This window comes from Rattus norvegicus, chromosome 6 (genome assembly GCF_021556685.1).
Source record: "Rattus norvegicus strain SHRSP/BbbUtx chromosome 6, alternate assembly SHRSP_T2T, whole genome shotgun sequence".
NCBI lineage: Eukaryota > Metazoa > Chordata > Mammalia > Rodentia > Muridae > Rattus > Rattus norvegicus.
Window position 1 is genome coordinate 95276293 of NC_141539.1, and position 27494 is coordinate 95303786.

The 27494-nt window shown below is 41.8% G+C and overlaps 1 protein-coding gene, 2 long non-coding RNA genes and 1 pseudogene across 5 annotated transcripts in view; 2 read left to right on the forward strand and 2 right to left on the reverse strand.

Annotated features, from left to right (window-relative positions):
• Positions 1 to 399: 399 nt before the first annotated feature.
• Positions 400 to 467, reverse strand: LOC148005293 (U2 spliceosomal RNA; annotated as a pseudogene).
• A 1735-nt stretch (positions 468 to 2202) lies between these two features.
• On the reverse strand, positions 2203 to 6864 carry LOC102551922 (uncharacterized). Of its 2 annotated transcripts, none has more exons than XR_015623096.1 (2): positions 6775 to 6864; positions 2203 to 3827 (listed from the first exon to the last, which is right to left on the reverse strand). It is a non-coding gene; the product is annotated as an uncharacterized LOC102551922 (long non-coding RNA). The 2 variants fall into 2 exon arrangements; XR_015623095.1 differs by having other exon boundaries at positions 6729 to 6864.
• Positions 6865 to 6987: 123 nt separating this feature from the next.
• Tmx1 (thioredoxin-related transmembrane protein 1) lies at positions 6988 to 18050 on the forward strand. 2 transcript variants are annotated; one of them, NM_001024800.2, is given in 8 exon segments: positions 6988 to 7207; positions 9853 to 9968; positions 10421 to 10466; positions 12588 to 12716; positions 14061 to 14106; positions 14192 to 14293; positions 14397 to 14463; positions 15970 to 18050. In NM_001024800.2, coding segments are annotated over 8 exon segments (837 nt in total). In that variant the 5' UTR covers positions 6988 to 7055; the 3' UTR covers positions 16149 to 18050.
• A 4643-nt stretch (positions 18051 to 22693) lies between these two features.
• Positions 22694 to 27494, forward strand: part of LOC120103546 (uncharacterized) — a 103924-nt gene continuing 99123 nt past the window's right edge. The window contains exon 1 of the long non-coding RNA XR_015622448.1: positions 22694 to 22831. This is a non-coding gene — a long non-coding RNA (uncharacterized LOC120103546). The remainder of the gene's footprint in view (positions 22832 to 27494) is intronic.

The window sequence follows — 27494 nt, forward strand, 5'->3', positions numbered from 1 at the left end:
GTGAGCTCTAGTTTTAGTGAAAGACACCGACTCAAAGATACAAAAGGTGGAGAGAATGAGGAAGACACCTGACTTGGACCTTTTGAGCTCCACACATAACACCTGTGCACATGCACAACTGTGCACACAGACGTACACACGTGAACATGTACATATAACACACACATATGACTGAACTGAACACGAAAAGGTTTTTATCGTTATTTCTCACACTACCCAGTAATCGCTATTTACATACTTTTAAACTGTGTCACATGTTGTGAATAAACGGAAGGTAATTTAAATGTCTGGGAGGATGGACATAAAGCACATGCATATAAAATGTCATTTCATATCGGGAGCTTGATTGTCCAAGGATTGTGCTATTTTTTAGAGTCAGAATCAATTCTTCCATATGCCAATGGATAATTATTTTTTAATTTTAAAAACTTTTACACTTGATCTTAGCCAAAAGGCCGAGAAGCGATAATTTTAAAAACTTTTAAGATAAAATCAATTCACAGAATCTATAGTTATGATATATACAAATACATTGTCACACTGACTGAATGTGTGTATTCACATATACATGTAGATGTGGATATATATATTATACATTTATGTCTGTATTGTTAAAGACACAAAACTTCCATAGTTCTTATTTTTAATTATTTTTATTTTAACTCATGCGGATGAGTGTATGCCATGAGTGTGAATGGATGCCATGAGTGTGCAGGTAGCCAGTGATGTCAGAAGGGGGTGTCAGCTCCCCTTGAGTTGGGCGACTATGAGCTGCCCAGTGAACTGGGAACTGACCTGGGACCTGAACTCCAGTTGCCTGGAAAGGCAGTCAGTGTTCTTAACCACAGAGTCACCTTTCCAGCCCCCATTCCTGCGTTTCTAAAACATTTGAGACCACTAACTCTTTGGGTTAAAGGTTTAATTGACCTATAGAATCTGGTAACGCCAATGACCTGTAGCTATCAAAGATGCACTGATGAACATGACAGACACAGTTCAATCAGGAGACACCATGTGAAGGAGACACCACCGTACAGGCAAATGTAAGACGCTATGATAAAGGTGAAGTCCAGTGTTCAGTGTGGGTGTACCAAGAATATGCTTACTCTAAAAATAAAAAATAACAAAGGTAAATCTAAAGGTAAAACAGCCAGCTATCAGTTTCCTGTATCTTCATATAGCTAGCTATTTGCCTAGGTAAATTAAATGCCAGCTAACAAGAACATGAGAAACTGTATTAAAATATTTGAATTTGGGGCTAGAGAGACAGTTCGGTGGATAAGAGCACTTGCCGTTCTTGCACGGGACCTAGCTCAGATCCCAGAATGTTTTGAGGAGACTTGCAACCACCTGATCCACCCTCCAGGGGGAAGCCCCTCTGCTGGCCTCTATGAGCATGCACATGCACACACATATACATGATAATAAAAATAAACCTTACAAAAATATACTTGAACTTTGAGAATAATGGAGAGCCTATTACTCATCCATTAAATAATTTTTGCAAGGAAATACTCAGCCTTGAGTTCTAGGAAGCCTTTTTTGGTTTCAGTTGGGAAATGAAAATGGATTTGATAGCTGAAGGCATGGAGTGGGGTTCTGTGCAAGCATGAAGGTACTGGGGCTAGCAAAAGTTTTCTCATGTTATAATGACGTAGTTCTGGACAGCATTGCAGATGGCTCTGCAGCCCCACTCCTCAGCAAAACAAGTATAGCTGGTTAGTTCTGAGCGTGCCCTAACAAAGTTCCAACACAGCCCACGTTTTCCAAACAACACACAATTTCCTTCCAGTCCTGCAGGCTGGAAATCTAAGGTCTAGTTAGGGTTACTATTGCTATAATGAAACACCAAAGCAACTCAGGGAGGGAAGGGGCTTTATGTGGCTTAGGTGTTCACTTCAGTGTATATCATTTAAGGAAGTCAGGACAGGAATTCAAACAGGAAAGGGACCTGGAGGCAGGAGCTGATGCAGAAGCCATGGAAGAGTGCTACTTACTGGCTTCCTTCATATAGCTTGCTCAGTCTGCTTTTTTATAAAATCCTGAACCATCAGCCCAGAGGTGGCACCACACACTGTGTACTGGGCCCTCCCACATCAATCCCTAAGGAAATCTCATCTAGGCTTGCCTACATCATGATGAGGGAGGCATTTTCTCAGTTGAGGCTCCCTTTTCTCAGATGACTATAAAAATAGCCAGCACAACGGTTCGATTTTTATTTATTTATTTTTTTTTTGAGAAATCTCCAAACTTGATTTCCACAATGGCTGTATTAATTCGCACCATCACCAGTGTGAATAAGGGTTCCGCTCACCAAACAGCTCTCTAACACTTGTTATTGGGTTTACTGACAAGAGCCATTCTGACTGGGGCAATGTGGTATCTCAGAGTAGTTTTAGTTTGTATTTCCCTGATGTCTAGAAGTATAGAACATTTAAAACAATAGGTACTGGCAATCTGTGTTTCTTTTTTTGAAAAGTTGTCTATTCAATTCACTTACCTATTTATTGTCAGTTTTATTTCCTTGGTATTTAATTTCTGCAGTTCTTTGTAGTCTGTCTGAGGCGTAGCTGGTGCAGATGATATCCCGTGCTGTGGGCTGTCTGTGCTGTGCTGACCATTTCCTTCGCTGAGCAGAAACTTGATTTTCATGTAAACCCATCTGCCGATGCTAGTTCCCGTGCTGTTAGTCCTCCATTAAAAGGGTTCTATATTCCCCTCTATCTGTGTTTTCTTCTAGAAGTTTCAGTGTTTCCGGCTTTACATTAAGATATTTAATCCAATTTAAATTGATTTTTGTATGAGGTGAAAAATACGAATCTAATTTCATTCTTCTGCAAGTAGGTATCAAATTTTGCCAGAACCATTTGTTGAATAGGCTTTTATCTAGTGTATGTTTTTTATTCCTTGTAAATAAATAAGTGGGCACAGCTTTCTTGTTTGACCTCTTTTCTACCCCATTGGTGCATCTGTCTGATCTTATGCCAGTATCATCTATCATCTAGGATTGCTTTGGCTGTTTTGGATCTCTCTCTCTCTCTCTCTCTCTCTCTCTCTCTCTGTGTGTGTGTGTGTGTGTGTGTGTGTGTGTGTGTGTGCGCGTGTGTGTCCATTCTCACAATATTAACTGCCAATCCAGGAGCATGAGATGCCTTTTCATAATCCAATATCTTGTGTAATTTCATTTTTAAATATCTTGATAATTTTTGTAAAGGTCCTTTATTTCTTTGCTTAGATATATTTCTAAATGCTTAATTGGGGCTGATTATTTTAAATGGAATATTGCCTCTGATTTCTATTCCTGGGAGTACAATGAAGGCTCTTCTTTTTTTTTTTTTTTTAAACATGTATTTTGTATATGGTAACTTCACTGTATTTATTAGTTTTCTAGCAGACTCAATAGGGTCTTTTAAACAAGAATTGTGTCATCTGTAAATAGAGATGGGTTTATCTTCTTCCTGTCCTATTTTTTTTAATCCTGTTTATGCCTTTCTCTTGTCTAATTGCTATAACTAAGACTTCAAGCACTTATAGATAAGAGAGTGTGAACGTCCTTGTCCTGTTCCTGGTTTTAGAGAAAATGCTGTTTGTCTCCATGTTATAACATTGATTATAGGTTTATCGTACGTAGCCATTATTTTGAGGCTTGTTCCATCTGTTCCTAAAATCTCCAGAGGTTTGACGACATCCCTGTGTTCTGAGCTCCTTCCCGCCTGTGGATTCCCTTTGTCTTAGCACTTCTCTTGCTGTGGTGACACTCCATGACCAAAGGCACGCTGGGGACGAAAGCCTTTATTTGGCTTATATCTCCACATTGTGGTCCATCACTGAAAGAAGTCAGGACAGAAACTCAAACAAGGCAGGAACCTGGAGGCAGGAGCTGATGCAGAGGTCATGGAGGGGTGTTGCTTACTGGCTTTCGTAGTCTGCTTTCTTTTAGAAACCAGGACAACCAGGCCAGAGATGGCACCACCCATAAAGGGCTGGGCCTTCCTGTGATCTATCACTCCTTACAAAAAGGCTTACAACCAGATTGCCTGTAGGCATTTTCTTAACTGAGGCTTGACCATCTCACCTTAATTGTCTTCACTGTATCTCAGGTGGCTTCAGCTTGTGTTAAGGTGACATAAAACAATCCAGCATACCCCCCCCCTTTTTTTTAAATTGAGGCCCCTGGATGACCTCATTTAAACTACCTCTTTAAAAACCCTATCTTTAGCTTGATGCCCCAGCATAGGGAAATGCCAGGGCAGTGAGGTGGGAATGGGTGGGTGGGTAGGGAAGCACCCTCACAGAAGCAAGGGGGAGGGGATGGGATAAGGGGTTTGCAGAGGAGAAACTGGGAAGGGGGATAACATTTGAAATGTAAATAAAGTAACCAATAAAATATTAAAAAAAAAAAAAACCAAAAAGATGTCACTGAGCTTTGTAGGGTTCTAAATGGGAACAGAAACAAGGGATATTTCATTTGACTTAGGTACTTTCTGTTGTGCAATTTTAAATAAAATGAATATAAGTTACTGGAACTCAAAAAAAAAAAAAAAGACCTTATCTTTAAATGCACTCTCAGTTCTGAATTACTGAGCATCAGGACTTCAGTGCATGAATTCCCAGAAACAGAACTGACCTGGGAACTACATAAACAAAAACTCACTAAAGGTTTCTGGAAATTGCAAACAATGAATGATGCTTTTGCTGCTGCTATTGTTGTACCTTCAGTAGAACCGAGACCCTGGCATCCACCCCATCTCAAACTCCTGTTCTCTTATCACTTTCTTAGCCCAGGCCATTGTAGTGAAAACTCCACTGTAGGTGGGTGTGACCAAGAACACAGGGCTCCACCTCCTCTCCATTCCCAATCGAAAGACAGTGTCTGGTCAGGAGGGGAAGGTGACTGGCATCTTAATCTCTCCCAAGTCCAGGCCACAAGGACAGAATCTGTGATGCATTGCACACCACAGGCACAGTGAAGCTCTCGTTATGGCAGATGGAGACGTCTCCAGACGCCTCCTCAACCTTTTTGCCCATGTAATAGAGGCTATAGGCCATTAGAAGTAAGTCCAGAAAACCAGATCCTGCTGGTCTACACTGTGCAGAGAATGATGACTGAGGCTGCCTGTGCCCAGGAGAGTTAGTTCTGAACTCTTCCCAAAGTAATGGACTTTATTAAACAAGAGTACAGTCAAGCCTAAAGTCACTCTTTTATCTTTTTACCTTTTTTTTTTTTTTTTTGCCTAAAGTCACTCTTAAAAAAATTTTTTTCCCTTAAGAGCAAGATGCTAATGCATAAGCCACTTAGTTCACCAGAGAGAACTAAGAAAGGAGACAATGAAGAATCATCTTGGGGTTAAAATAAATCTCAACCATTAACCTCAAAAACTATCTGCCAAAATTTATTAGACTTTGGAACAATTTATGCCCTGAGAATTAAAACAAAATAAAAACAAGCCATCTGTGAGCACTTCATGTAATATTACAGCTGGAAATAAGAAATGAGGCAGACACATCCCAAAAAGTGATAGCCAGTGAGCCCTGCTAAAACCACTACCATCACCCAGATTACCTGTGTACCCGCCCAGGGCTGTATTCTCTGAGAAACAGACTTCACTAGAATGGCCTTGCCAACTCACTAAACAATCAAACAAAATCAACAGAAGATGGAAGGCCACAAGGGGAATCACTATCCAGAATTGCGGACCTTAAAACCCTAGTTTCCAATAAGGTTTTGAGTTACACAAAGACAGGAAAATATAACCCTTCTACAGGAAGGCAAAGAGCATGCAGCAAAAGTTACTTATGAGAGGACCAAGAAATAACAAAGTCTTCCATTACGACTATGTTAGAGGAGATTCAAAGACTCATGCTTAAAGAGTTAAAGTAAGTCAATCACCAAGGACACACAAGATTCAATTAGTAAAGCAGGCAGGACAGAAAGTAGAAGCATGTTTGCAGAGGGCCAGGGTAAGGAGTGAATGGATGGACAGAAGGGGCTGGTGACTCCACATGAATAGGAAGATTTTTAAATTTGACTATGGTAACCATTGCCCATCTTGTGAATATACTAGGAACCACTGCATCATGTATCATGTAAAATTGTATGACATGTGAATTATATATTATTAATATTATGTTTAAAAACAAACACTAAGAACTCCAGAAAAAAAAAAAAGATTATGGTCGACATCAATACCCAAATGATAGAAGGAAGAGACGGTGAACCCAACAGGTGGTTGATAAATTAGCAGTGTTGATTTGATTTGATCATCTCAAATGTAGTAGCATTCTCTTAAGAGTTTTTAAGGCAAGCAGCAGCACATTTCGGTCATAAAGAGATCCTTTGCCCTAAAACTAATAAAATCGATGCTGGAGAAAAACAAAACACGTCCTCAGAGGAACAAACCTACCCTGAGATGGATGGCCTAGCCACATTACGACAATAAAGCTGTACTGCTTAAACTATCTCTACGATGGAGGGTATGTATCTGCTGCTTACAACCACCCATCCCACTCTAAGCCTAGAAGCCTGGAGCTGCTGCAGCCATCTTGGCTTCTTCCGCGCACGCCTACTTTCCTTCTAAAGAGGCATCCCTCCACATCACCCCGAAATTGATTAGCACATGGCGTCGTGGGCCATCGGAATATTACAGGAGCAGTACATCCTACATTCAACTAAATGATGCTATTTTCAAAGGGGAACGTTACAGAGAAAACTGTCGTGGTGACCCTACTTGGCACTGGTGAGCACTACAGGGCCACTCATCTCGAACGCATCACCTTGATCCTTCCGCCTACCGCCCCTTTTAGCGCTTTTCGAGGGACCACAATGGGCAGCCTCCTTTTGCTCCTATGCACGGAAACAAAAGCACCTCCCTCTTCCCGTCTCCACCTTCCGCTAGGGGTCAGGACCCGGACATGCGCACTGAGTTGCTGGGGGGGTGGGGCTCGCGCGCCTCGCAGGCTCGTTGTGCGCATGGGCGGAGCGGCCGCCAGAGCGGAAGTGGAGCTGCGGCCGGGCGGTGGGGCGGGAGCGCTCTGAGACTGGGCAAGTGGCTGACATGGCGCACTTGGGGCGTCTCCTGGTTCCCCTGGCAGCCCTGGTCCTGTTGCTCTGGGCGGTCCCTGGGGCTCACGGACGGCGGAGCAACGTGCGCGTCCTCACCGATGAGAACTGGACCTCATTGCTGGAAGGAGAGTGGATGATAGAATTGTGAGTGCGGGGCGGTTGTCTGGGTATCTGATGGTGGTGGCGGTGGCCTCCGCCGCCCCCTCCCTCAAGCTGCACACCTGACTGGCCCATCTTCCTCGGCCAGGTCTTGAGGTCCCAGCCTTCGCCGCCCCCAGCTCCAGGGTTGTTTCTTAACCGGGCGTATTACTTTTCTATCTAAGCGTACACCGAGCCTCGTCGTTGCTAAGCACTGTGGTGCGATTAAAGGATTACGTGCCACATCGAATTCTCTGGAACAGCCTGGCGGGTTTGAGGGTGGGATTGGGTGGGATGGAGGTCTTAGCTATGACTTTGATCTACCGCAGACATCTAGACTTTAAGTCTCCAAATTTTTACAAAAGATTATATTGAATAAAATATCGCTTTTAACCTGTCATTCGGAAATTGTTATATTTACCTATTTGTAATGCTTGAATTTTGAGCTCCTTTTTTTTTTTAATTTTGTGGATTAGTTATTTATTGTAAATGCCAAATAAATCGAAATGTATTTTAAAATATTTTATTTTATTTTCTCCTTGCCTACATTCATTTCTTTTGATATGAATCACATTTTTCCTTGGCGGTGCACGTTAGCAATTTAGAGAATGGCTTGAATTGTGACTTACAGGCCTGCGAATGGTATTGCGTATTTGTTGGTATGATTATTAATAGGCCCTTTAAAAAAACTCCAGTTCATCATTTACTATTCAAACAAGATCACTTATCTTGTGTGATGATTCTACTTCAATAATGTCCATTCTGCTGCTGTAGGAAATAAACTACCATTGGCTTTTGTTTTAGATGATAAATGGAATGGTCAGTTGACAGTGTTACTGGTGGCTAGCGTTATTGATCTGGCGGAAGCACCACTATTGAATGTTCATTGTTTCCTGGACACTACTCAGTACCTTTGTACACATTTTTTGGTAATTATTCTCCATATTCCTTATAGTAGTTAACCACTCCCATCCCCTGCTTTACAGATTGGCCTGTTCAGATGTCATAGTAGCTTTGTTGGAATTCAAGAGTAAATATATGCAGGCACTGTTGTTAGCAACCCCTCAGCAAGATTCTGGTGTTTTTCCATATTGTAGTTTATGTTTAGGGCCTCACGCTGAGGAGAAGATGGAAGTGAACGTCCTCAAGAAAGAACCCAGACGAGATCCATGATACCTGAGTCATAAAACAAAAGGAAATGTGGAAGCGTTTTTTATGGAGACTGTGACAGGGAAGACGCTCAGTGTTCTGGCAGTCAGTTTCCAGCAGAGGAACACTAACCAGTGCTGTTTGTTTTCAGTCATTGTCATGAATAGCAGTGTTAAAGCAGTAGTGATTATAAATTCATATGTAAAATATAGTCCAAGATTGCAGGAAGATACCTTTAAGCATTTTTTGTTACATTGTAAATGTAATATCCACAAAAGGTATGAAAGGGAATTAAAGCTACCACAACACTGAAAATGAGATAAAAACATCCATCTGAAATATGGATCTTGTTCTTCCCTTTTTCCTTGGCTAAAATTTGGGAGTTTTAAAGAACCTCGGGGGGGGGGGTACTGGAAGGGGTCAGTGATTAATTAAGAGGGGGGGAAGCTCTTAAAAAGCACTAAGAAACTGCACACTTGATAGTCATAATAGTCTACCCTTAATTACAAGTGAATTATTCTCTGTAAGTTCACTTCTGATAAGCTTTATTACAGAGCTGTTTTCATGGTACTTTTACTGTTTGACTTTTGTATGTAACACTGGTTTGCTGTATTTACATGCCTCTCTTAGAAACTTAATTTTCCTAAAACAGTTCATGAAAATGTGAGATCACAGTTTTTTAATATGTGTAGGCTTCGTTCCTCCTGGTTCTATAAACGGAAGCAAATTACAATGTGCAGTGAAATGGAAAAACAAAATTGTAAGGAAAACCTTGAAACTGGAATGATAGCTTCAGAGATGTGTTTTGAGTACTGGTGTCCTTGGCTGTTGGTGACAGGGTGCTGGCCAGTAGAGTTTTGTCCACTCTGCTCAGTATCTGTGCCAGGGTTAGGTTTAAGGTATATTTGTACATAAGAATGTAGTCTCCAGCTTGGTTTACTGTGAATAACTTGCCTTCCTGGGGCATTCTTCTCAGTAGTGATTGTGTACTGGTTGCAACTTGTAGAGCCCAGGTACTTCCTATTTTCCAATACTTTGCTATGACCCTGCTTGTACAATTAGCTTAATTTGGTGAACTTAAACAAAACTTTTTGGTTGCCATGTTTTAATTGAAAAAATCTAAAGGTTTGAAAAGAGCTACTCATGTTAGAAAGCTCCCGTGTGTGTGTTTAAGAATGCATTCTCAGGCTTGCTTCAGCTTATCAGCTGAGCTCTCCCATTTCTTGATGTTCACCTTGTCAGGTTCCTACTTTCAATTTTTTCATTTGCATAAAATTACCCAGTTTGTCTCCTCGTTCAACCCAAGATCACACTCTGTAACCCATGCTGGGTTTTCTCAGAGTCCTCCTGCCTCAGCATCCTAAATTGGTTTTACAGGTGTGAGGCACCCCACATAGGTCATTTTCTATGTCATAAATAGAAACTTCCTGGAAAAGTGTGATTCAAATGCTCTCTCAGTTAGGTCATTAAAGTCCCTTTAAAATGTTAACGGTGTTTTGTAGTTATGCTCCCTGGTGCCCTGCGTGTCAGAATCTTCAGCCAGAATGGGAAAGCTTTGCTGAGTGGGGAGAAGATCTGGAGGTTAAAGTTGCAAAAGTGGATGTCACAGAGCAGACAGGTATCACAGCTCTGGCTGGTTCTCTTTCCTTGCTAATGCTGTTTATCGAATTTTGACATATGGTGAATGATATGTGTCAAGACTCAGTTTTTTTTTTTTTTTTTTTTTTTTTTTTTTTTTAGCAACAAAGCTACCTTTGTTCTTGAATGGTTTAAGAAGTCCTTAAGATTGTTTTTACTTGGCTGGTCACTACTAGTCAAGTACTGTGGTAATACTAATGCCTCAGCTACTTAATTATTCACAAATAACTTCAGTATTTAGGCTTCATAAACTTGAGCTGACTTACGTACATTAATGTGTCTTTAAAGTTGCTTTAGCAACTAATTCACGTTTTCAGTGTTGATTATGTTTGTGTGTTTTCTTGTTCTTATTAGCATTTAAATAATGTAGAGTCAACTTTTAAGTAAGCAGTTGTCCCTAATAATCTGTTGTTTGCTCCTTGTCATCTGTAGGGCTGAGTGGACGGTTTATCATAACTGCTCTTCCTTCTATTTACCAGTAAGTATTTGGAGGTTCTTGGTCATGAAGAGGGTTAGATCACAGTGTACTGAGAGCAGTAGGCCTCTAACTCACATTATGTTTGAAGAGCTGAGGTGATCTCATTATACTTAGCAAGGACTTGAGAGCTTGATTTGGTTTTAGTTAGTGGCACATTGAGTCTTATAAATAACAGTAGATATATAAAACACTCCTTTTTTTTTTTGGAGATCTATCATTTCTTTAGACAGTTCTCATGATTGGTATGGTCCTCTTCAGTGTAGTCAATAACTATTAGCCCACCGTCCTGATGAGTCCTGTAGAAAACTGGGTGATGGGGAGAAGCCACAGTTGGTCAGAGCAGTTCCTGGAGAACATGAGTTTTAAATGAAACCCCAGGACTAGGTAGAATTCTCAAGAATGCAAAGGTAAATGTTCTTTCCTGAGTAATCTAAAACACTGTCGGAGTGCGGGTTATACAGCTTGGGGGTGACACTGAGTGGCCGTGAGTTCAGTGAACAAATCTTGGCCCTACCACTTGGTGTTTCCCAAACTACACTAGAGGGAGACAATCTCTTTTTACTAACCTCTGCGTCAGTGTGATTAGCTGGTGACTAAGTACCAGGAAGTACATATTTCATTTAAAATTACAGCAGCAAACTAAATCTTCCCCTTTTTATGATCTTTTTTTTTTAAACTTAAAACTTATTCCTGCTTCATATGTGAAATCAACAAGATTGGCAAGTAAAACTAGAGGTGAAAAGGGGGATAGTACAGCAGACATCAAAGAAACTCAGAGAATCATAGGGACAGTCTTAAAAATCTGTACACCATCAAACAGTAAAAGAACTGGATGAATTTCTTGATATATCCAGTGTAGTAATTAAATCTCCCAATGGACAAAAGTTCGGGGCCAGATAGATTTAGTCCAGAATTCTACCTGACCTAAAAAAGAATTAACACCAATACTTCTTAAATTATTCCACAATATTGAAGGGGCATGTCCCAGTTCTTTTTATAAGGCTACATTACTCTACTACCAAAACCACACAAAGAACCAAGAAAGTAAAGTATAGACCAATAATATCCTTTATGGGTATGATGCAAAAATTTGTAATACTTTATGGGTATGATGCAAAAATACTTGCAAACTGAATTCAAGAACACATCAGAAAGATTATCATGATCATGTTGGCTTCTTCCCAGAGATCCAGGAATGGTTCAACATTGTAAATCAGGGAACATAATCTATTACATAAAAAAACAAAAACCACATCATTGTCTCATTAGATGCAGGAAAGGCTTTTAACAAAATTCTATACCCCTTCACGATAAAAGCTCTGGAGAGACTAGGGATGAAAGGGACATAACTCAGCATAATTGCAAATTATAGCAAGCCCACAGCCAGCATCAACTTAAACAGAGAGAACTGCAAGCATTTCCTCTAAAATAATTAGGAAAAAGACAAAGGTGCTCACTCCCTCCATACCTATTCAGTATAGCTGTTGAAGTCTTAGCTTGAGGAATAGGACAACTGAAGGAGATCAAGGGGATACATACAGGAAAGGAAGAGGTCAAAGTGTCTTGAAGATGATACGGCTATACAGAAAAGACCCCAGAAATTCCACCAAGAAACCTCTATAGCTGATAAATACTTTAGTGAAGTAAGCAAAATACACCATTAACACACAAAAATCAGCAGCCTTCCTATAAACAAGTGGCAGACTGAGAAAGTCAGGGAAACTCACTGTAGCCTCTTGGGTAAGTGACTTACCTAATAAAAGCTTGAAGACAAGTCTGCTGCCTTTGCTTCGTCCACCTTCACACTCTGAACATAGGGCGTTCTGTACTAGATGTGAATTCTCTCAGCCTCCAAAGTGTCAGTAGTGCCCTACATCAAGGTAAGAATCCTTTACCCACAGCAAGACTGTGACTGAAATGATTTGTAAGTTTATTATTTGAAAGAATAAAATCTTAAAGCTTCTGGTTTTATATGTTTGGGGCTCTGATGCCATCAGTACATAATACTGTATTCTGGTTCTTGGCTAGATTTTTTTGAAGATTAGGATTGACTGTAAAATGAAGCAGTGGTTGAACACAATTATTTTTTGCTGCCAGTTAATATTTAGTTCTGATCTTTAGTTGTAAAGATGGTGAATTTAGGCGCTATCTGGGCCCAAGAACTAAGAAAGACTTCATAAACTTTATAAGTGAGAAAGAATGGAAGAACGTTGAACCTGTATCATCATGGTTTGGTCCAAGCTCTGTTCTGTAAGTATGAGGACTGTAAGTAAAGCAGGCATGCTGTTTCTTGGATTTGTATGCTATGCATATTCAGATGTGTTTACTGTGATCATTATAAGATACTTTTATTCATGTGAGCTAGGAGTAGGCATTTTGTAGGATCTCATAAAATATGGTTTTCAGACTATTTTAGCTTTGATTTGGTTAAATGTATCATTGAGAACTTGATTCTTTAGAAACTGAGCAGTTCTAGGTAAGAAAGGCTACTGCTTGATCCTAATTTTAATCGGAGTAAGAGTATTCAGTCATGCGCTTTCACTGTTAATGTGGAGTAACTGTCAGTGGCTACTCCTGATGACTTGTATGAATACAGTAGTGTGTCTGACAATGACTAATGATGTGAGCTTACAGCTAGGAGGTAGATACATTCGCCATGGCAGTTAGGCTTGAGAATGGCAGGCATGTTTCCTTGAATCCAGTATGCCAGGTTCAGAAACCTGGCAGGTAGACTTTGCCAAGACTCTCATGGTCCCATTTTGGTGTGACTAAATTACTCCTGACCTTCCCCATATTTGCCATCAGAAGATGGAGAGTTGGGATACTAACTGTAAGAACATTGAGCTCCTGTGGATTCTGGGAATGGGGAGAAATCAGCCCTTGTATGTGGAACTAGAAGTGCAGCCTTCCCTTTGTGTCACTGGACGCAGAACAGTGAGGTTTTTACATTTCAGTTCCACTGTTGTTTGTGACAAGTTCTTGCTGGAGAGCCTACATTGAACTTTTGATTCTCCTGCCCTGGCCTCCTGGTTACATTGTGAACCACCACACCTGCTTGGCCTTTAAACGGCACAAGCAACACGATGAGTGCTTTTCTGGGTGAACTTAAGCAGCAATCCAGTGAGCTGCTCTTGGCACTCTAGTAGAGGAATTGGTTGCTTTAGTGCACACCTCTTGAATCCAGTACAGCAGGTTATCCCTTTTTCATCAGTAGACTGAGCGGGCTACTCCGAGTTCAGCAAGGCTGCTCTACTCATCCTAGTAGTTTGGCAGTCGGGTTGGGTGAAGCTAACTCTGGGCTTTTGTGTGAAGAAGCTCTAGGCAGCACCAATTGTATATGTTACAGGAAGCTTGTTATAAGCCCAACAAACATTATTATTATTTATTTAGCTTTAAAGCAAAACAAAAACCATCAAACCACTTACATTTAACAGTGTGAAAGTAGTTAATTTTCTTTATGTGATGTGTGTGTTCATTTTCCTTATGTTATTTCTGCAAGAAAGTCCTGTCTGTGGAGAGGCTGACTAGAAAGCGCAGTGTGTAGGTATGGGCAAGCTGTGTATCTCTGCTGAGTTTTCCATTCCTCTTTTTTAGGATGACCACTATGTCAGCACTTTTTCAGCTCTCTGTGTACATCAGGGTATGGATTAAGCTTTTCCTGTCTTAACCATTTCTAACACTTGTTTTTAATGGGCATGGTTTTAGCTTGTTTCTCTCTATTGCAGACTAGCCACAGCTATTTTGTTCATGACCTTGGAATCCCGGCATGGGGCTCATACTTGGTTTTTGCTTTCGCAACAGTGCTCTCAGGACTCCTGCTGGGACTCGTAAGTATTCATGTTAAAGCACTAAGAAAAATCGTGAGCGCACGATGACATTGTTGTTAGTCGTGCTGCATGTCGCTCACTTAGATTTCCGCTTGCTCTGCAGTGTATGATATTTGTAGCAGATTGCCTTTGCCCTTCAAAGAGGCGCAGACCACAGCAACAGCCTACAAGTAAGTCGGTGTGTGTATGTGCATGTGTGGGACTGGGGCTTGGTTTGGGGATGTATGCGTGCTAGGCAACACACCATTGTGCTACACCCCCTCTACAGCCAACATCTGGAGTGGTTTTCACTTCCGTAAGTACAGTCACCAGCTGCTTGAACCTAGATTATTAAATGTGAGGGATGATCCTGCTCAGCTGAGGCATGAGGGGAAGGGGAGAGGAGAGAAGTATTTCATGAAAATGATAACTCTGGATCTCAGAACAGTTATACTTCAGAGAATTTTATATTTCATGTGGCTTGTAGGCATTGAGAGTTTCTTTGTACTCAACTGATTTCCTTTTTTTTTCCTGGTAGTATAGTAGGAAAAGCTGATTAGGGGTCAGTTGGTGTGGATGGTGGGCTATTCTATAAAATTAGTCTACATAATAGAAATAGTTATTCCTTACTAATAATATAACTTTCTGCCACTGTTCAGTTCACTGCTCCTTTGACTTGGTGTGTACTGAACTCTTCTCTATTGATGTACGGTGAACATAGAAGGCCATGGTTCATAATCCTAGAGTTGAGGAAATTCTGGTGTATTCCATGTGTATACAGCTTGCTTCTTGACACTCTCTAGTTTGCACACATGGGTTTTGTTTGTGATGGGCTGTCTTGTGTATACAGAAGTTGTATAATGCTGACTGGTCAGCAGTGCTCCACTGTAGCCGTAGTTCTGTCCCTGTCAGGTGTGACACCCCAAAGTGTCTCCAGACATTATTTGGTGTTCTTTGAGGGGACAGAATCATTCTGGGTAAGCAACTGCTGTTGTAAACTGTAGTACTCACTGAAATCCCGTAGGTATGACATAGGACAGGAGTAAGTGCCAGTATGAAGAGGCATGCCAGGTTGTCAGCATTGCGTTTCCTCCCATGGCTTGCAGTGTTTTCTAGCCCTCCCTGTAATGGCGGGTTGCCTAGGATTGGAGCAGTTTAGGGTACTGCATACCGTAAGCCACCTGGTCCAGTCCTCATTCTGTACCTATCTCTTTAACACATTGTGCTTTGAAACTTAATTAGCATTGAGCCCTCTAAAAAGCAGAAAGGCTGTACTTGGGTGTGTGTTTGAGGTTTTTCTATTTATTTCTTGCACTTACACCCTAGTAAATTACGTAGGTGAGGTTGGGGAAGGAGAAAACATCTGGGCAAGAATGCAGCTTTTATAAATATGTGATTATTGTTTCTCTCAGAGCTTCAGACAGATTAGTACTGAAGTTTTAGTATACTCATGGGCTGAAAAATTATGTTGTTACAAGATGGTTCTGTTTAATGCAGTGTATTTTATCTTCTATGTTCACTGCATTGACATTGATTCATTAATGTTGGGTTAGGTAATTGATTCTTTGTTTAATAAATACCCGCTTTATTCTGTTTGAAAATCTAAATATAAATGTCAGGACTTATTATCCTTGTACCTTAGTTTTACTCTCAAGCAAACTTAGTTCATTAACTAAAGTACGTTTCTGATCTTTAAGAAAAACCATCACCAGAATTTTCTCAACCTCTGAAGAAAGTGGAGGAAGAACAAGAGGCTGATGAAGAAGACGTTTCGGAAGAGGAGACAGAAAATAGAGAGGGAGAGAGCAAAGACACTCCTCAGAGTGGCCTAAGACAGCGCTGCGTGGGCCCGTCATCGGCCACAGACAAATCCTAAGTTTTACACATATCTTAATACTATGATTTTGGCAGAACTGAAGATTGGTGATGATCTCTGTTGCAAACTGAACTTGACTTGCTGTATATACAGTTTATAGGTTGTCGCTAGGTTGGACAGTTTTCATTCAGGAAATAAAAGCAGTTAGACATAACAGTTTGAAAGATGATTTAAGAATATTATGATGGTTTAAAGTTGTTTAATTTCAGAAGAGCCTGGTGCCAAGCACTGAGACTTGTGTTTATATTTAATAATCTATTTTGTGTGCGACTCAAAACTGCCTTTCCCAAGATTTGCATTACTGGGGTATTTAAGAAAATCACCGTAGAGAGAAGGATTTCTCATTTCACAGCATTTTCTCAGTTTCACTGTGTGAAAAAGGATCATATTTCCCATAAGTGGGAGCATTGCCCATGTTTCCAGACGTGTACTTCATGATAGCGCTACGCTTTGGTAGAGTCCATAGCTTTCTCACAGATTTTGGATTATACAGCTAACAAAACTACCTTACCTTATAGCTTTCATTTCCACACATTACATTTAGGATATGCTGCTGACTTAAGAAGTTTTTATAAGTCTATGGCATTGTGTTAATTCTTAAGGTCGATGCCTGTTTTGGTCTCGTGTTCACTGTATGATTTTTATTTGCCATGTGTTTTTAAAGTTGGAAAAAATTAACAATATCACTGTTTGTTTACTGTGGGTAAACAGAACTTTTCTATCCTTTTAAGTTGAAGTTTACGGAGAGAACCATCAAACTGAACTGTTTACTTGAAAATGTACAAATTTGGCTATACATTCCAGATTTTAAATTATTATTAAATGGTCTTGACGTTTTCTTTTCTCTTTTTAATGCGAAGATGAAATTTTCTGATTTTTAAAATTTGATGTGGAAAAGCTTTGGTATTTTATATTTTGGAAATTCAGAGCTTAATTTGATGTAAAATGAAGTCTGCATTCTACTCAAGAAATATCTACTACTATGTGATTTTACTGTATCTCTGTCCTCTACAGGTTCTTGATGAATTTTATAGTCAGGATATTGCTTTGTGTTTGAAAATCGTAACACTGTTATGTTTTAAAGACAAATTTCATATTGTATTGTTCTTGACTGCTAGTACTGTGCATCTCACAAGTGGAGATCAGGTCAGCAAGATGACTACATGGATTTCATCTTACAGAAAGGGAAGGGTGTCGTCGGGGATTGTCTGATGTCTGGAAGGGGAAAACAGACTAAATTCTTCATGAGTCATCCAGCCTTTGTGGAATAGATGGTGTCTGTGATGCTCCCTCCCCTTACGTTCTCTGTGTGAATTCCTTAGACTCGCAGAACTGTGATGTGTGACAGCTTCCTTTAGGCCTCTCCTTTACAGTATTAAATGTTCTGCTGTCAGTTATGTAGTTTGTGGTGGCTTAGAAAAACATTCTAAGCACAAAATAAATGTTTCTAAGCACTTCAGTGATGGTGAAGAGAAGTATGATTTCTGTTGGTTTCTTTTCAGAGTCTGTAACCCAGGCTGGCCTCCAGCACTGTATAGCCAAGAGTGATAGAACCAATGGTCCTCCACCCCTATTAGCCGGAGGGTAGGACTGTGGGCGTGCACCATCCCTGAGTGCCCTCCTGCATGCCGGGCAAGCATGAGCTCAGTCTCTAGCCCAGCAGTGATAGTAAGCAGGTTCCGTTCTTAACCACTTACCCCTCAGCAGTGCTCTGGGACATGGGGTAGGGCCACCACCTGCGTGCTTCCTGTGGTCCCAGATGACTAGTCTTGTCAATCATTTCAGGAGAACAATGCTCTGTAGTCAACATTTTGTTCTTAGTGTTTCTGTTGTTCTCTAACATTGGTAAGTTTTTAACTAGAAAATGCTTTATTACAGAAAAATAAAAGTATACTGAATTAAGGTGTGGTATTCTCATAAGCATATTGTATAATTCTTGAAGATTGTCACAGTAGACTTCTGAAGAATTTTGTTTTGATACCACCAGTGTACAGAACCCCATAGGTTAACTTATGAGTGATTGTGAAATGAGCAATGTACAAGTAGCAGAGTGGGAAATTCTGGCCCATCCACACGTATCCCACGCCACCAACGTACTGCAAAACCTGGTCTCTATGGAACACGTAGTGTTCTGCCATGCACCGTTCAATGGCTGTCCAGCAAGACTGGTTCAGAGACGTGAGTGCAGGCTCATCTCAGAGCTGCCTGCGCGTGCTCAGCATGCCTGTTGCAGCTTTGGTAAATGTTTCAGTGTGAGCATTGCAACTTCCATGTAACCCAGGCAAGCATCTTTCAAAAGAACAGTTTGGGGTAACAACAGAAGTAGGTAGAATGTGGATCCAATTCTGATTAGTCCTGTCTTTTTGTCATGGAGAACTGAAACTTGAGGGACCCATTGTGGGGTGTGTGTGTCTTATGTGTATGAGTGTGTGGTATGTGTATGTGTGTGTCTGTGTATGTTAGGTGGTTACAACATAAGGTTGCAGTAAATTGTGCTTTTGAAAATCGGTTTTTTCTTGTCAATGTGTTGGCTTTTTTTCCACATCGTGTTGTTAGCTTTTACAAATTAAAATGATGTCTGATGCCCAGTGGTTAAGAGCCTTGCAGAGGACCAGAGTTTGTTTCCTACGTTGGTCAGCTCAAAGCTGCCTGTAATTGCAGCCCCAGGAAAGGCAACACCACCATTCATCATGGGCACCAGCACCTCATGTACACGTAATGAAAAATAATAAAGTATTAAAAATCTTTAAAGTTCTTTAAAATCTCAACTTTATTATATAATGAAGCAATTTAAAGACTTTAAAGGTATATTCAGAAAAACCAGGCTGTTTTAAGAAAGCTGTATTTCCTTACAAGAAAGTTTCCTGGGTTTGAAAAAAAAAGCCCCATTTCATAAACATTGCAAAGAAAGCTAATGGAGGTGGTCAGGGGGTAAAATGCAAACATTTATATCTTCGTTGACAGTCTTCATATTGTTGGAATGTCACACGGATAATGACTACTTTGGATCCCTATAAAATGGTTTCTATTCACTCAGCTTGCCTAGAGAGCAAGCAAAACTGCTTTTGGGTGCTGTCTTGTGGTTTAATTTTCTGCCTTAGTAACAGGAGTTGAGGTACTGCTGCGGTGGTGAGGTCTTTACTGACTTCCCTTATCTCTTGCCTGTCATTATTAGACCGTCTTTTGTGAGGAAGGCCCCTGAGGAATTAGGGCTAGAGACCCCACACTGTATGCTTTGTGTGCTGACGGGGACTGGAGGGTGAAGAGAACTGTAGCACCTCTACGTGGGTGTCACAGTAACCAACCTGGCTGCCACATAGTTCCTCAAGGCACACTAAGCTAAAGTCATGTACGCACATGAATGCCGAGGCTGAAGAACTCGGAAATTACTCTCCCCATAGCTCAGCCTTACTCTTCGGAACCGGGAGGTACAGTTGATAAGAATGGCAGACGCACTGAAGATCCCAGGTCTGCCTTGCCAGGTTGGGATTTCAGTAGCCATGAGCCCACCAGCGTTTCTGTGGGTACTGGGAACCAACCTCCAGGTATCACGCATGCATGAAAGCAGCTTAGCTGCTGAGCCAGCCCCACCTCATAATTGTTTTATAAATATTTTAGTGTATATGTGTGTGTGTTTCTCCTGCTTGCATGTCTGTGCACATGTGCATCTGGTCCTGAAGAAGCCATTGGGTTCCCAGAACCTGGAGTTAAAGAGATCGCAAGCCACTGCCACATAGGTACTGGGATTCAAAACGTGGCTCTCTGGAAAGGGTTAAAATAAAAGTGTTCTTGTCTCTCCAGCCCTGAAATCTCATAATTTTAAAGGTAAATTTCTCAGTTGCATATTTTAATTGAAGTGTAGTTGTGCCTGGCAGGTTTTGCATTTATTTGAAATTCAACATTAAAAATGAAGCAACAGGGGACTGGAGAGATGGCTCAGTGGTTAAGAGCACTGACTGTTCTTTCCAGATTCCTGAGTTCAAATCCCAGCAACCACGTGGTGGCTCACAACCATCTGTAATAGGATCTGATGCCCTCTTCTGGTGTGTCTGAAGACAGCTACTGTGTGTGTGTGTGTGTGTGTGTGTGTGTGTGTGTGTGCGTGCGTGCGTGCGTGCGTGCGTGTGTGTGTGTGTGTGTGTGTGTGTCTTTAAAAAGAAATGAAGCAACAGTGAACTTAGGTTGAGAACTGGTAATATCTCAAGCCTGCTAAGCACAGGTCTGACACCGTCCTGAGGACCATGCCCAGGAGCACACACATACTCTAATTAGGCATTCTACCATGGTAGGATCTTTAGCTTCAGCTCCAGATTCTCAAATAAAATTGTGGCTGCTAACTCACGTGGAAGACGAGCTCTCTGAAAACGCCAAACGATACTGTTGACTCAGTAACGCTGAATTCGCTGCTCACCCTGAAAAGGGCTGTCACTGCATTGCCAGCGTCATTGGTAGCATCTCTGTGACGGAAAGAGCAGAAGCAGCCGTTGGCATTCTTTTAAAGCCTGGCTTAAGGTTGACTGGATGCTTGAACTTGAGATTCGGGTTTTAATGTGATTTATAAAAAGTAGACTTCCATTCAGTGCCAACTGCCTAAGAAGCAAAACTCCGGAATGAGTAATTTCAGTGGTTTAGATAAATGAACGTTCTCAACCCATGAAGTTATTTGGGAGTAAGTTTCCCAGAATTCTGAGACCGTTAAGAACAAAAATGCCTCAGTAGTATGGATGTTAATAATGAGAGCAAACCACGTAGGTGCGAACGCTCTCCATTTTGGTATTTCTGGGTTTACAGTATTCCACATGCAAACACTCAGACAAGCACACAAACCCAGGCATGTGTGTGCATGCACACCATACTTAAACTGCCCTGCCTCAGATCCTGAAACCCTTGTTATTTCCTCAGTGCTGGGGTGTTGGCAGCATCTCTGGTTAAAATATGTGGTCTTTTCCTCCTTCCTGATACCAGAACTTACAGGCACTTTGGATCTTTGGAAATGAGTGGTGAGGGTTTGTACTGACGAGATCAGTGATGACTGAAAACAGCCACTGCTAGGGTAGGGGCTGAGTGCAAGACCAGCATAGCTATGGTTTAGAGATAGAAACCCAACCCTGCTGCCTCCTACCTTTCAGTGGGGAGAGAGGCTAAAGAGTGAAGGCATGTGCCTTTTGGCCAGTGAGTTAATCCATCATCCCTCTGTACTAGAATCATTACCAAAACCCTAAATGAGCCTCGGGTTGGCGAACACATGAGGGTGCTGGTGTAGGGGTGCAGCATGCTCAGAAGACGGAGAGACTACTTCCCCTCCCTCATGCCTTGTTCGGTATTTCTCTCCTTTTTGACTATTCATGAGTTGGAGCCTTTAGAATAAACCATCAATAGTAAATGGACCATTTTCCAGACGTCTGTAAGCCTTTCTAGCAAGTGTCCACACTGGGCAGGAGACTTCTGGTGAATTGTTTTGTAGCTGTTGCAAGATTGGGAGGCCTGGACTTGTGCTTAGCAGCCTGAAGCTTGTGGGGTGTGCACCGACTGGATCAATAGTGCCAGAATTAAATCACAGGTTGCCTGGTTTGGAGCCACAGAAAAACATATGGTGTGGGTCCCTACGCCCATATTTGGTGTGAGAGTTCTGATTTTGATTATAGATGATGCCGTTTTTCCTATTCATCCCTTTCTGAGGTTCTTTTGGCTTGAGATGCAGGCCTCACTGTCAGTGCTGTAATCCATGCCCATCCCAACGCTATGTATGGCATGTGATCATGGCTCGAGTTCCCCTGATGGTTGTTCCAGTATCAGGAAATGTTAGGTTTCCCTGTTGTTCTAGGATAAGCCTCTGTTTAATCGCATGCTCAGATAAGAGTTGTGTGGCCAACCATCCGATCCCCTGTAACAGAGAAACATCTGGAGAAGGGTCTGATCAGAGTCCATAGTCTTCCAAGCCTTAAGTCGGGAGTACAAGGCAATCCAGAACAGATTTCTTCCCTGCTGGGACGAGTCTGCAGTACCAGCCACAGAATTAGTAACACGGTCCCCTCACCTTTTGTATTCTTTTGTTTGAGGCAGGGTGGCTTATCACCCAGGCTGACTTAGTACTTGTAATCTTCCTGCTTCTACCTCCCCAGTGCGGGATTACAGGCATATATAAGTCATTTACTTTTATAACTTGTTAGCATCTGAGTTCTCTGATAATACTTTTATAATGAAAACTTTATGGTAAATAACATATATATATGCATTTATGTACATATGTATATATAAATTAATTGAGACCTGAAGTCTATACATACCAGTGATCCTCTGTACAGTTAGAATAGTCATTCTAGCTGTGGAACTTCATACTAGATCTTACCCTTTCTTCTCAGTACATTTTTAGCACTTTCCACTAGATGGGCAGGGGAGGGAGGATCCATGACAGAGTTAAAACTAGAAGAACAGCTTTATATTCGCCCTCATGACCATTGGCCTGCATTCCAACCCGCTACAGGGCATGGCAGGTGAGGAAGCGAAATGCGGGGAATTTGACTGCTCTGCTGGGCTGGGCGGGTGCTGGACTTCAAGCTTGAGGGTGGGAAAGTGCAGTCTGAGATGTGAGAAAGCTGAAGCTGGTATTCCCTCACTTCCTGGTATCTAGTTGTTGCTAAAAGACCGCACAGAGAAGTCGGAAGGAAGTGTCCGGGGCCGAGGTAGGGGATGGGCATGTGGTGGGGTAGGGTGGGGCAGGGTGGGGCCATAAGGCCAGGACTGGAAACTCCCAAACTCCTGGGTATTCAGGTGCTGCTGAGTCTTAAGGAGTTGAGAACAGAGTGGGGCCAGTTGGCTGAGGGTGGCATCTAGCCTGGGGCCTGGGGAAGGGGAAACTCAGCACTGATTGTTGATTGTCCTTCTGTGGGAGGCTTAGGCTGGGGCTAGGTAGTTGCAGACCCCCTTCCTTGCTCCCCATGGTGAAAGGGACTCCATGATTCTAAACTGTATTGACAGTTCAGTGTAAAAAATGGATATATATAATGTGATGCTTTGCATATGCTTGGCCCAGGGAGTGGCACTATTAGAAGGTGTGGCCTTTTTGAAGGAAGTGTGTCACTGTGGGGTGGGCTTAGAGACCCTCCTCCTAGCTGCCTGGGGATGTTTATGTTCTTGGCTTCCTTTGGGGGAAGATGTAGACCTCAGCTTGTGATGCTGCCATGCTCCCTGCCTTGATGATGATGGACTGAACCTCTGAACCTGTAAGCCAGCCCCATTTACATGCTGTCCTTTATAAAACTTACATTGGTCTTGGTGTCTGTTCACAGCAATAAGACACTGACTAAGACACATACCCTACCAACTTCTCAGGGTGGACCAGAGATTAAATTCCTTCTGCAGGGAGGACTGCCTGGGAAGGGAAGCTTATTGGCTAAACCCTTAGGGCCTCTAGGTAACTCATTAGCATGGAGAGCCCTGTTCTGGGCCTATGTGACCCCAGGTCAAGTTTCCTTATATTAGAAGTGTGGCACATGTTCCAGGCCAGGAATTTGACAGAGAGGAGGGAGGTGCCTACCATCTCAGGTGTGAGTTTCTGGGGTCCCAACCTGCTCTACCCACCAAGCTTTCTGGCATAGTTTACCGTCCAACACATGACACATCCATTACCAGGATTTCATTCTTCCTCATCACCTATTTGCTGTTTGTTCTCTTTTCCACAAGTTATACTGTACTCACATGTATGCACATACATGTGGGCTGTGACTCCATATTCTGGAGAACTTGCTTAGTTTTTCTTTCCGAGATTGTAGAACTTTACTTGATGTACACTGTAAGTCTATCCATCTTCCAAAGAGCTGCTATCCCTTGTTAAAAGTATCAGATTTTCTTATTCATTCATCCATTGATGGACAGTTAGATGGTTCTGTTTCCTCGAATATTTACCAGCAGTAAACATGGGGGCACACATATCTCTGTGGTAGAGTACGGAATTCTCTGGGTCTGTGCCCAGGAGTAAAATAGTTGAGTCATATGATACCCTGACACGCCAGACAATTTGAAACAATACAAGAATTCCTATGGAATCAACAAAGACCATAACAGCCAGTGAAATCATAAGGTGTAAGGCATCCCTGGGGCCTTGACAACCTGACCTCAAATTATACTGTAGAGCCATAGTGATCTAGATGGCCTGGTACCAGTATAAGATCAAACAGACAGACAGACCAATGGGGTAGAATAGCAAAGATGTGCCTACTTAATTTTTGACAAAGGAGGTCAAAACACAATATGGGGGAAAATATAACCTATTCAACAAATTGTACTGGGAAAACTGGGTACCTACCTTCAAAAAAATAAATTAGGTTATCTTTCACCTTGTGTGAAAACCAGTTCAAAATAGATCAAAGATCTTAATTTAGAACCTGGAATGCTGAAACTTGCGGAGAACAGAGAGAGTACCAGTCAAGACATTGGGGTAGGCAAGAATTTTCTGAATAGAACTTGAGTAGCACATGGGACCTAGCCCCAGACGTCAGCAGATGGAACTCCATGAACATAGAAAGGGGTTCATCAAAGGATGTTTAGTCAGCAGAACACAGACAGCATGGGAGAACATCTTTATCAGCTGCATACCCTTCAGACAAGGAACTAATATCCAGGACTTACCAAGAACTGCAGAAAGTAAACACCGAGGAAATAAAACTGCCGGTTAACAAATGAGCTAATGAATTGAGTAGCCATTTTTCAAAGAAAGAAACAAACACACTAGTCCAATAACTATTTTAAAGGCTATTTAATATCCCTAGCCATTAGGGAACTACAAATTAAAACTACTTTTTTTAGATACCGCCTTGTCCTAGTCAGAAGAGTTATCAACAAGAAATCTGACAATAGCCTGTCAGTGGTACACAACTTTAATCCCAGCACTCAGGAGGCAGAGGCAAGGCAGATCTCTGATTTCAAGGTCAGCCTGGTCTACAAATCGAGTTCCAGGACAGCCAATGCTACACAGAGAAACCCTGTCTCAAACAAACAAAGGAAAAGCAGTAATCGGAGAGGATGTGGGGGAGAGGAATCCTCGTTCACTGCCAGGGATGGTGCAAATGTAAGCAGCCATGTAAATCAATTTGGAGATCAATATAAAGATACCAGATATAAGTGTGGTAAGTGTACTCGACCTTTAAATCAGCAGCTTACCATCTATACCAGTGGTTCATTCAACCTTTGGGTCGTGACCCCTTTGGGGTTGAATGACCCCTTTCACAGGGGTCACATGAGATACCCTGCATATCAGACGATTATATTATGATTCATAATGGTAGCAAAATTAGTCATGAAATAGCAACAATAAAATGGCCAGGGGTGCTGAGAACCACTGCTCTATATTGTATTCAAAGATGCCACTATTAAGTTAGCTTAGTGTCCTGAATCTTTTGACTGAGGAATTGGCTAGTCTGAGGGGTATTGTGTCTGTCTGTTTTGCTCTGTCCTCCTACTTGCGTGTCTTGTGAATAAGCTGAAAAGGTGGGGTGTGCGGTGGGGGTGGGATGCTGTCCTAATTTGCCTTGAGAATTCAGGCATTCAGTTCTCAGATCAGAGCTTACCTTATGCCTTTCATTGAGTTATATAATCTATTCTCCAGGAGCTGACATTGGTGAATCAGACAGGCCTTGGGCGAAGTCAGGGACCAGAACTAGGACAGGTATTAATTTACCAAGATAACAAAGCCCTGTCTGGCTTGCAATGGGTAACCTTCAGGCTTTTGTATTACTAATCTAGTCCTTGGTGACTAGTCGGCTTTCTGTCCAAATTTCCTTACTCGGGTTGTCAAATACTTTACTGTGATGGGGTCACTCATGATGAGTGGTCTGGTCCAGGCAATGGAACACACAGATCCAAGACTATTATTAATTAGGTGGCTGGGAAGTAAAAAGAGGTGGCCCATCTTACCTGTCAGAGTGGATAGCACGAGGCCTTTAACAGTGTACCATCTGCTTTCCAGTTCTCTCACATTCTATATCCGTGTCAGTTCGGGTGTGAAAACTGGCACTGAAAGTCTGGGGCACAGTTTTGATAGAGACAGGAGTCTCTTTTTCAAGGTAAAATGGTAGGGGGGTTTTAGATTCCTGGTTATCCTTGTGTTATAAGCCACTGAAAGTCTCCTAATAAGATGACTGATGTACTTGTTGTCTTCACAAGAGAATGGAAGCGATAGACCCTGGGTACAGGCCTGACGGTCAGTTTTCTGTGCTTAGCTATGAGATGAAGAAATGAGGGAATGTATTCTCCAGACAGACAGGTTCCTGGCTTTAACTCAAAGTAATGGAGACATTTTATTTGTTTGATGGGTCTTTGGTTGGTTGGTTGGTTGGTTGGTTGGTTGGTTGGATTGGTTTTTTTTCTTTTTTTTCAAGACAGGGTTTCTCCGTGTAGCTCTGGTTGTCCTGGAACTCGCTCTGTAAACCAGGCTGGCCTTGAACTCACAGAGATCTGCCTTCCTTTGCCCTCTGAATGCTGGAATTAAAAGCATGGACCACCACTACCTGGTGCAAAGAAAAGTTTTAAGTAAAGGCTACCCATGTCTGTTGATGTTGAGATAAGAGGTACTAAGTTCTTTCAGATACTGGCCCCATCTACTAACACTTGGAATCTAGAATCAGATGCACCATTTCCAGATGCCTGAGCAGGTCTGTTGCAATGTGAGAGGCATCGAGCATTCAGAATCTCAGAAAGCTTCGCTAAGTTGAGAGTCAGAATTTCATTTTTTTTCCACTTTACCTAGATATGGGGGTGGGAACCCTGAATGGTCAGCCCTGATATTGGGGATCACTGCAAGCACCAAGTAAACTGGATGTCTCTATCAGAGAGATAAGTTTAAATTTTCCGACCTCATTATTTTTTCTAGGCTAGAGCCCTAGCTGCATGGTAAGGAAGCTGCATGCTTCAGTCTCCTGAGAATAAGCACCAAGGTCAGAGCACGCTGGAGCTCAAGTGCAGAATGTGCTTCTGTGAAACCCATTTGCAGGTGCAAAATGGCCTGGAGCTTGGTGCTAGCAGCTTTAGTAAAATTTTCTTACCAATGCTTATTCAGCAATTGTCTTCATTTTGTAACTTTATCTAAGACTTCCCGTCAGTCCATGTTGAAAGTTACCCAAGGTTACACCATGCATTCTGCATCCGGTCCTCTCTAGTACTTCTCTGAGTCCTGATCCTAATCACTGGCGTTCTTTGGTGGCCATTTTGAACCTCTCCAAAGGTTTGATCTCTGGACATTTACTGAGTGCTACTATCTTAGCAGAGAACCTGTGTCTCACAAGGGGAGCAGCCTGGCATTTTGTGTACCCTTTTGGAATAAGTTCTGAGCTTCATAATACTCACCCACCT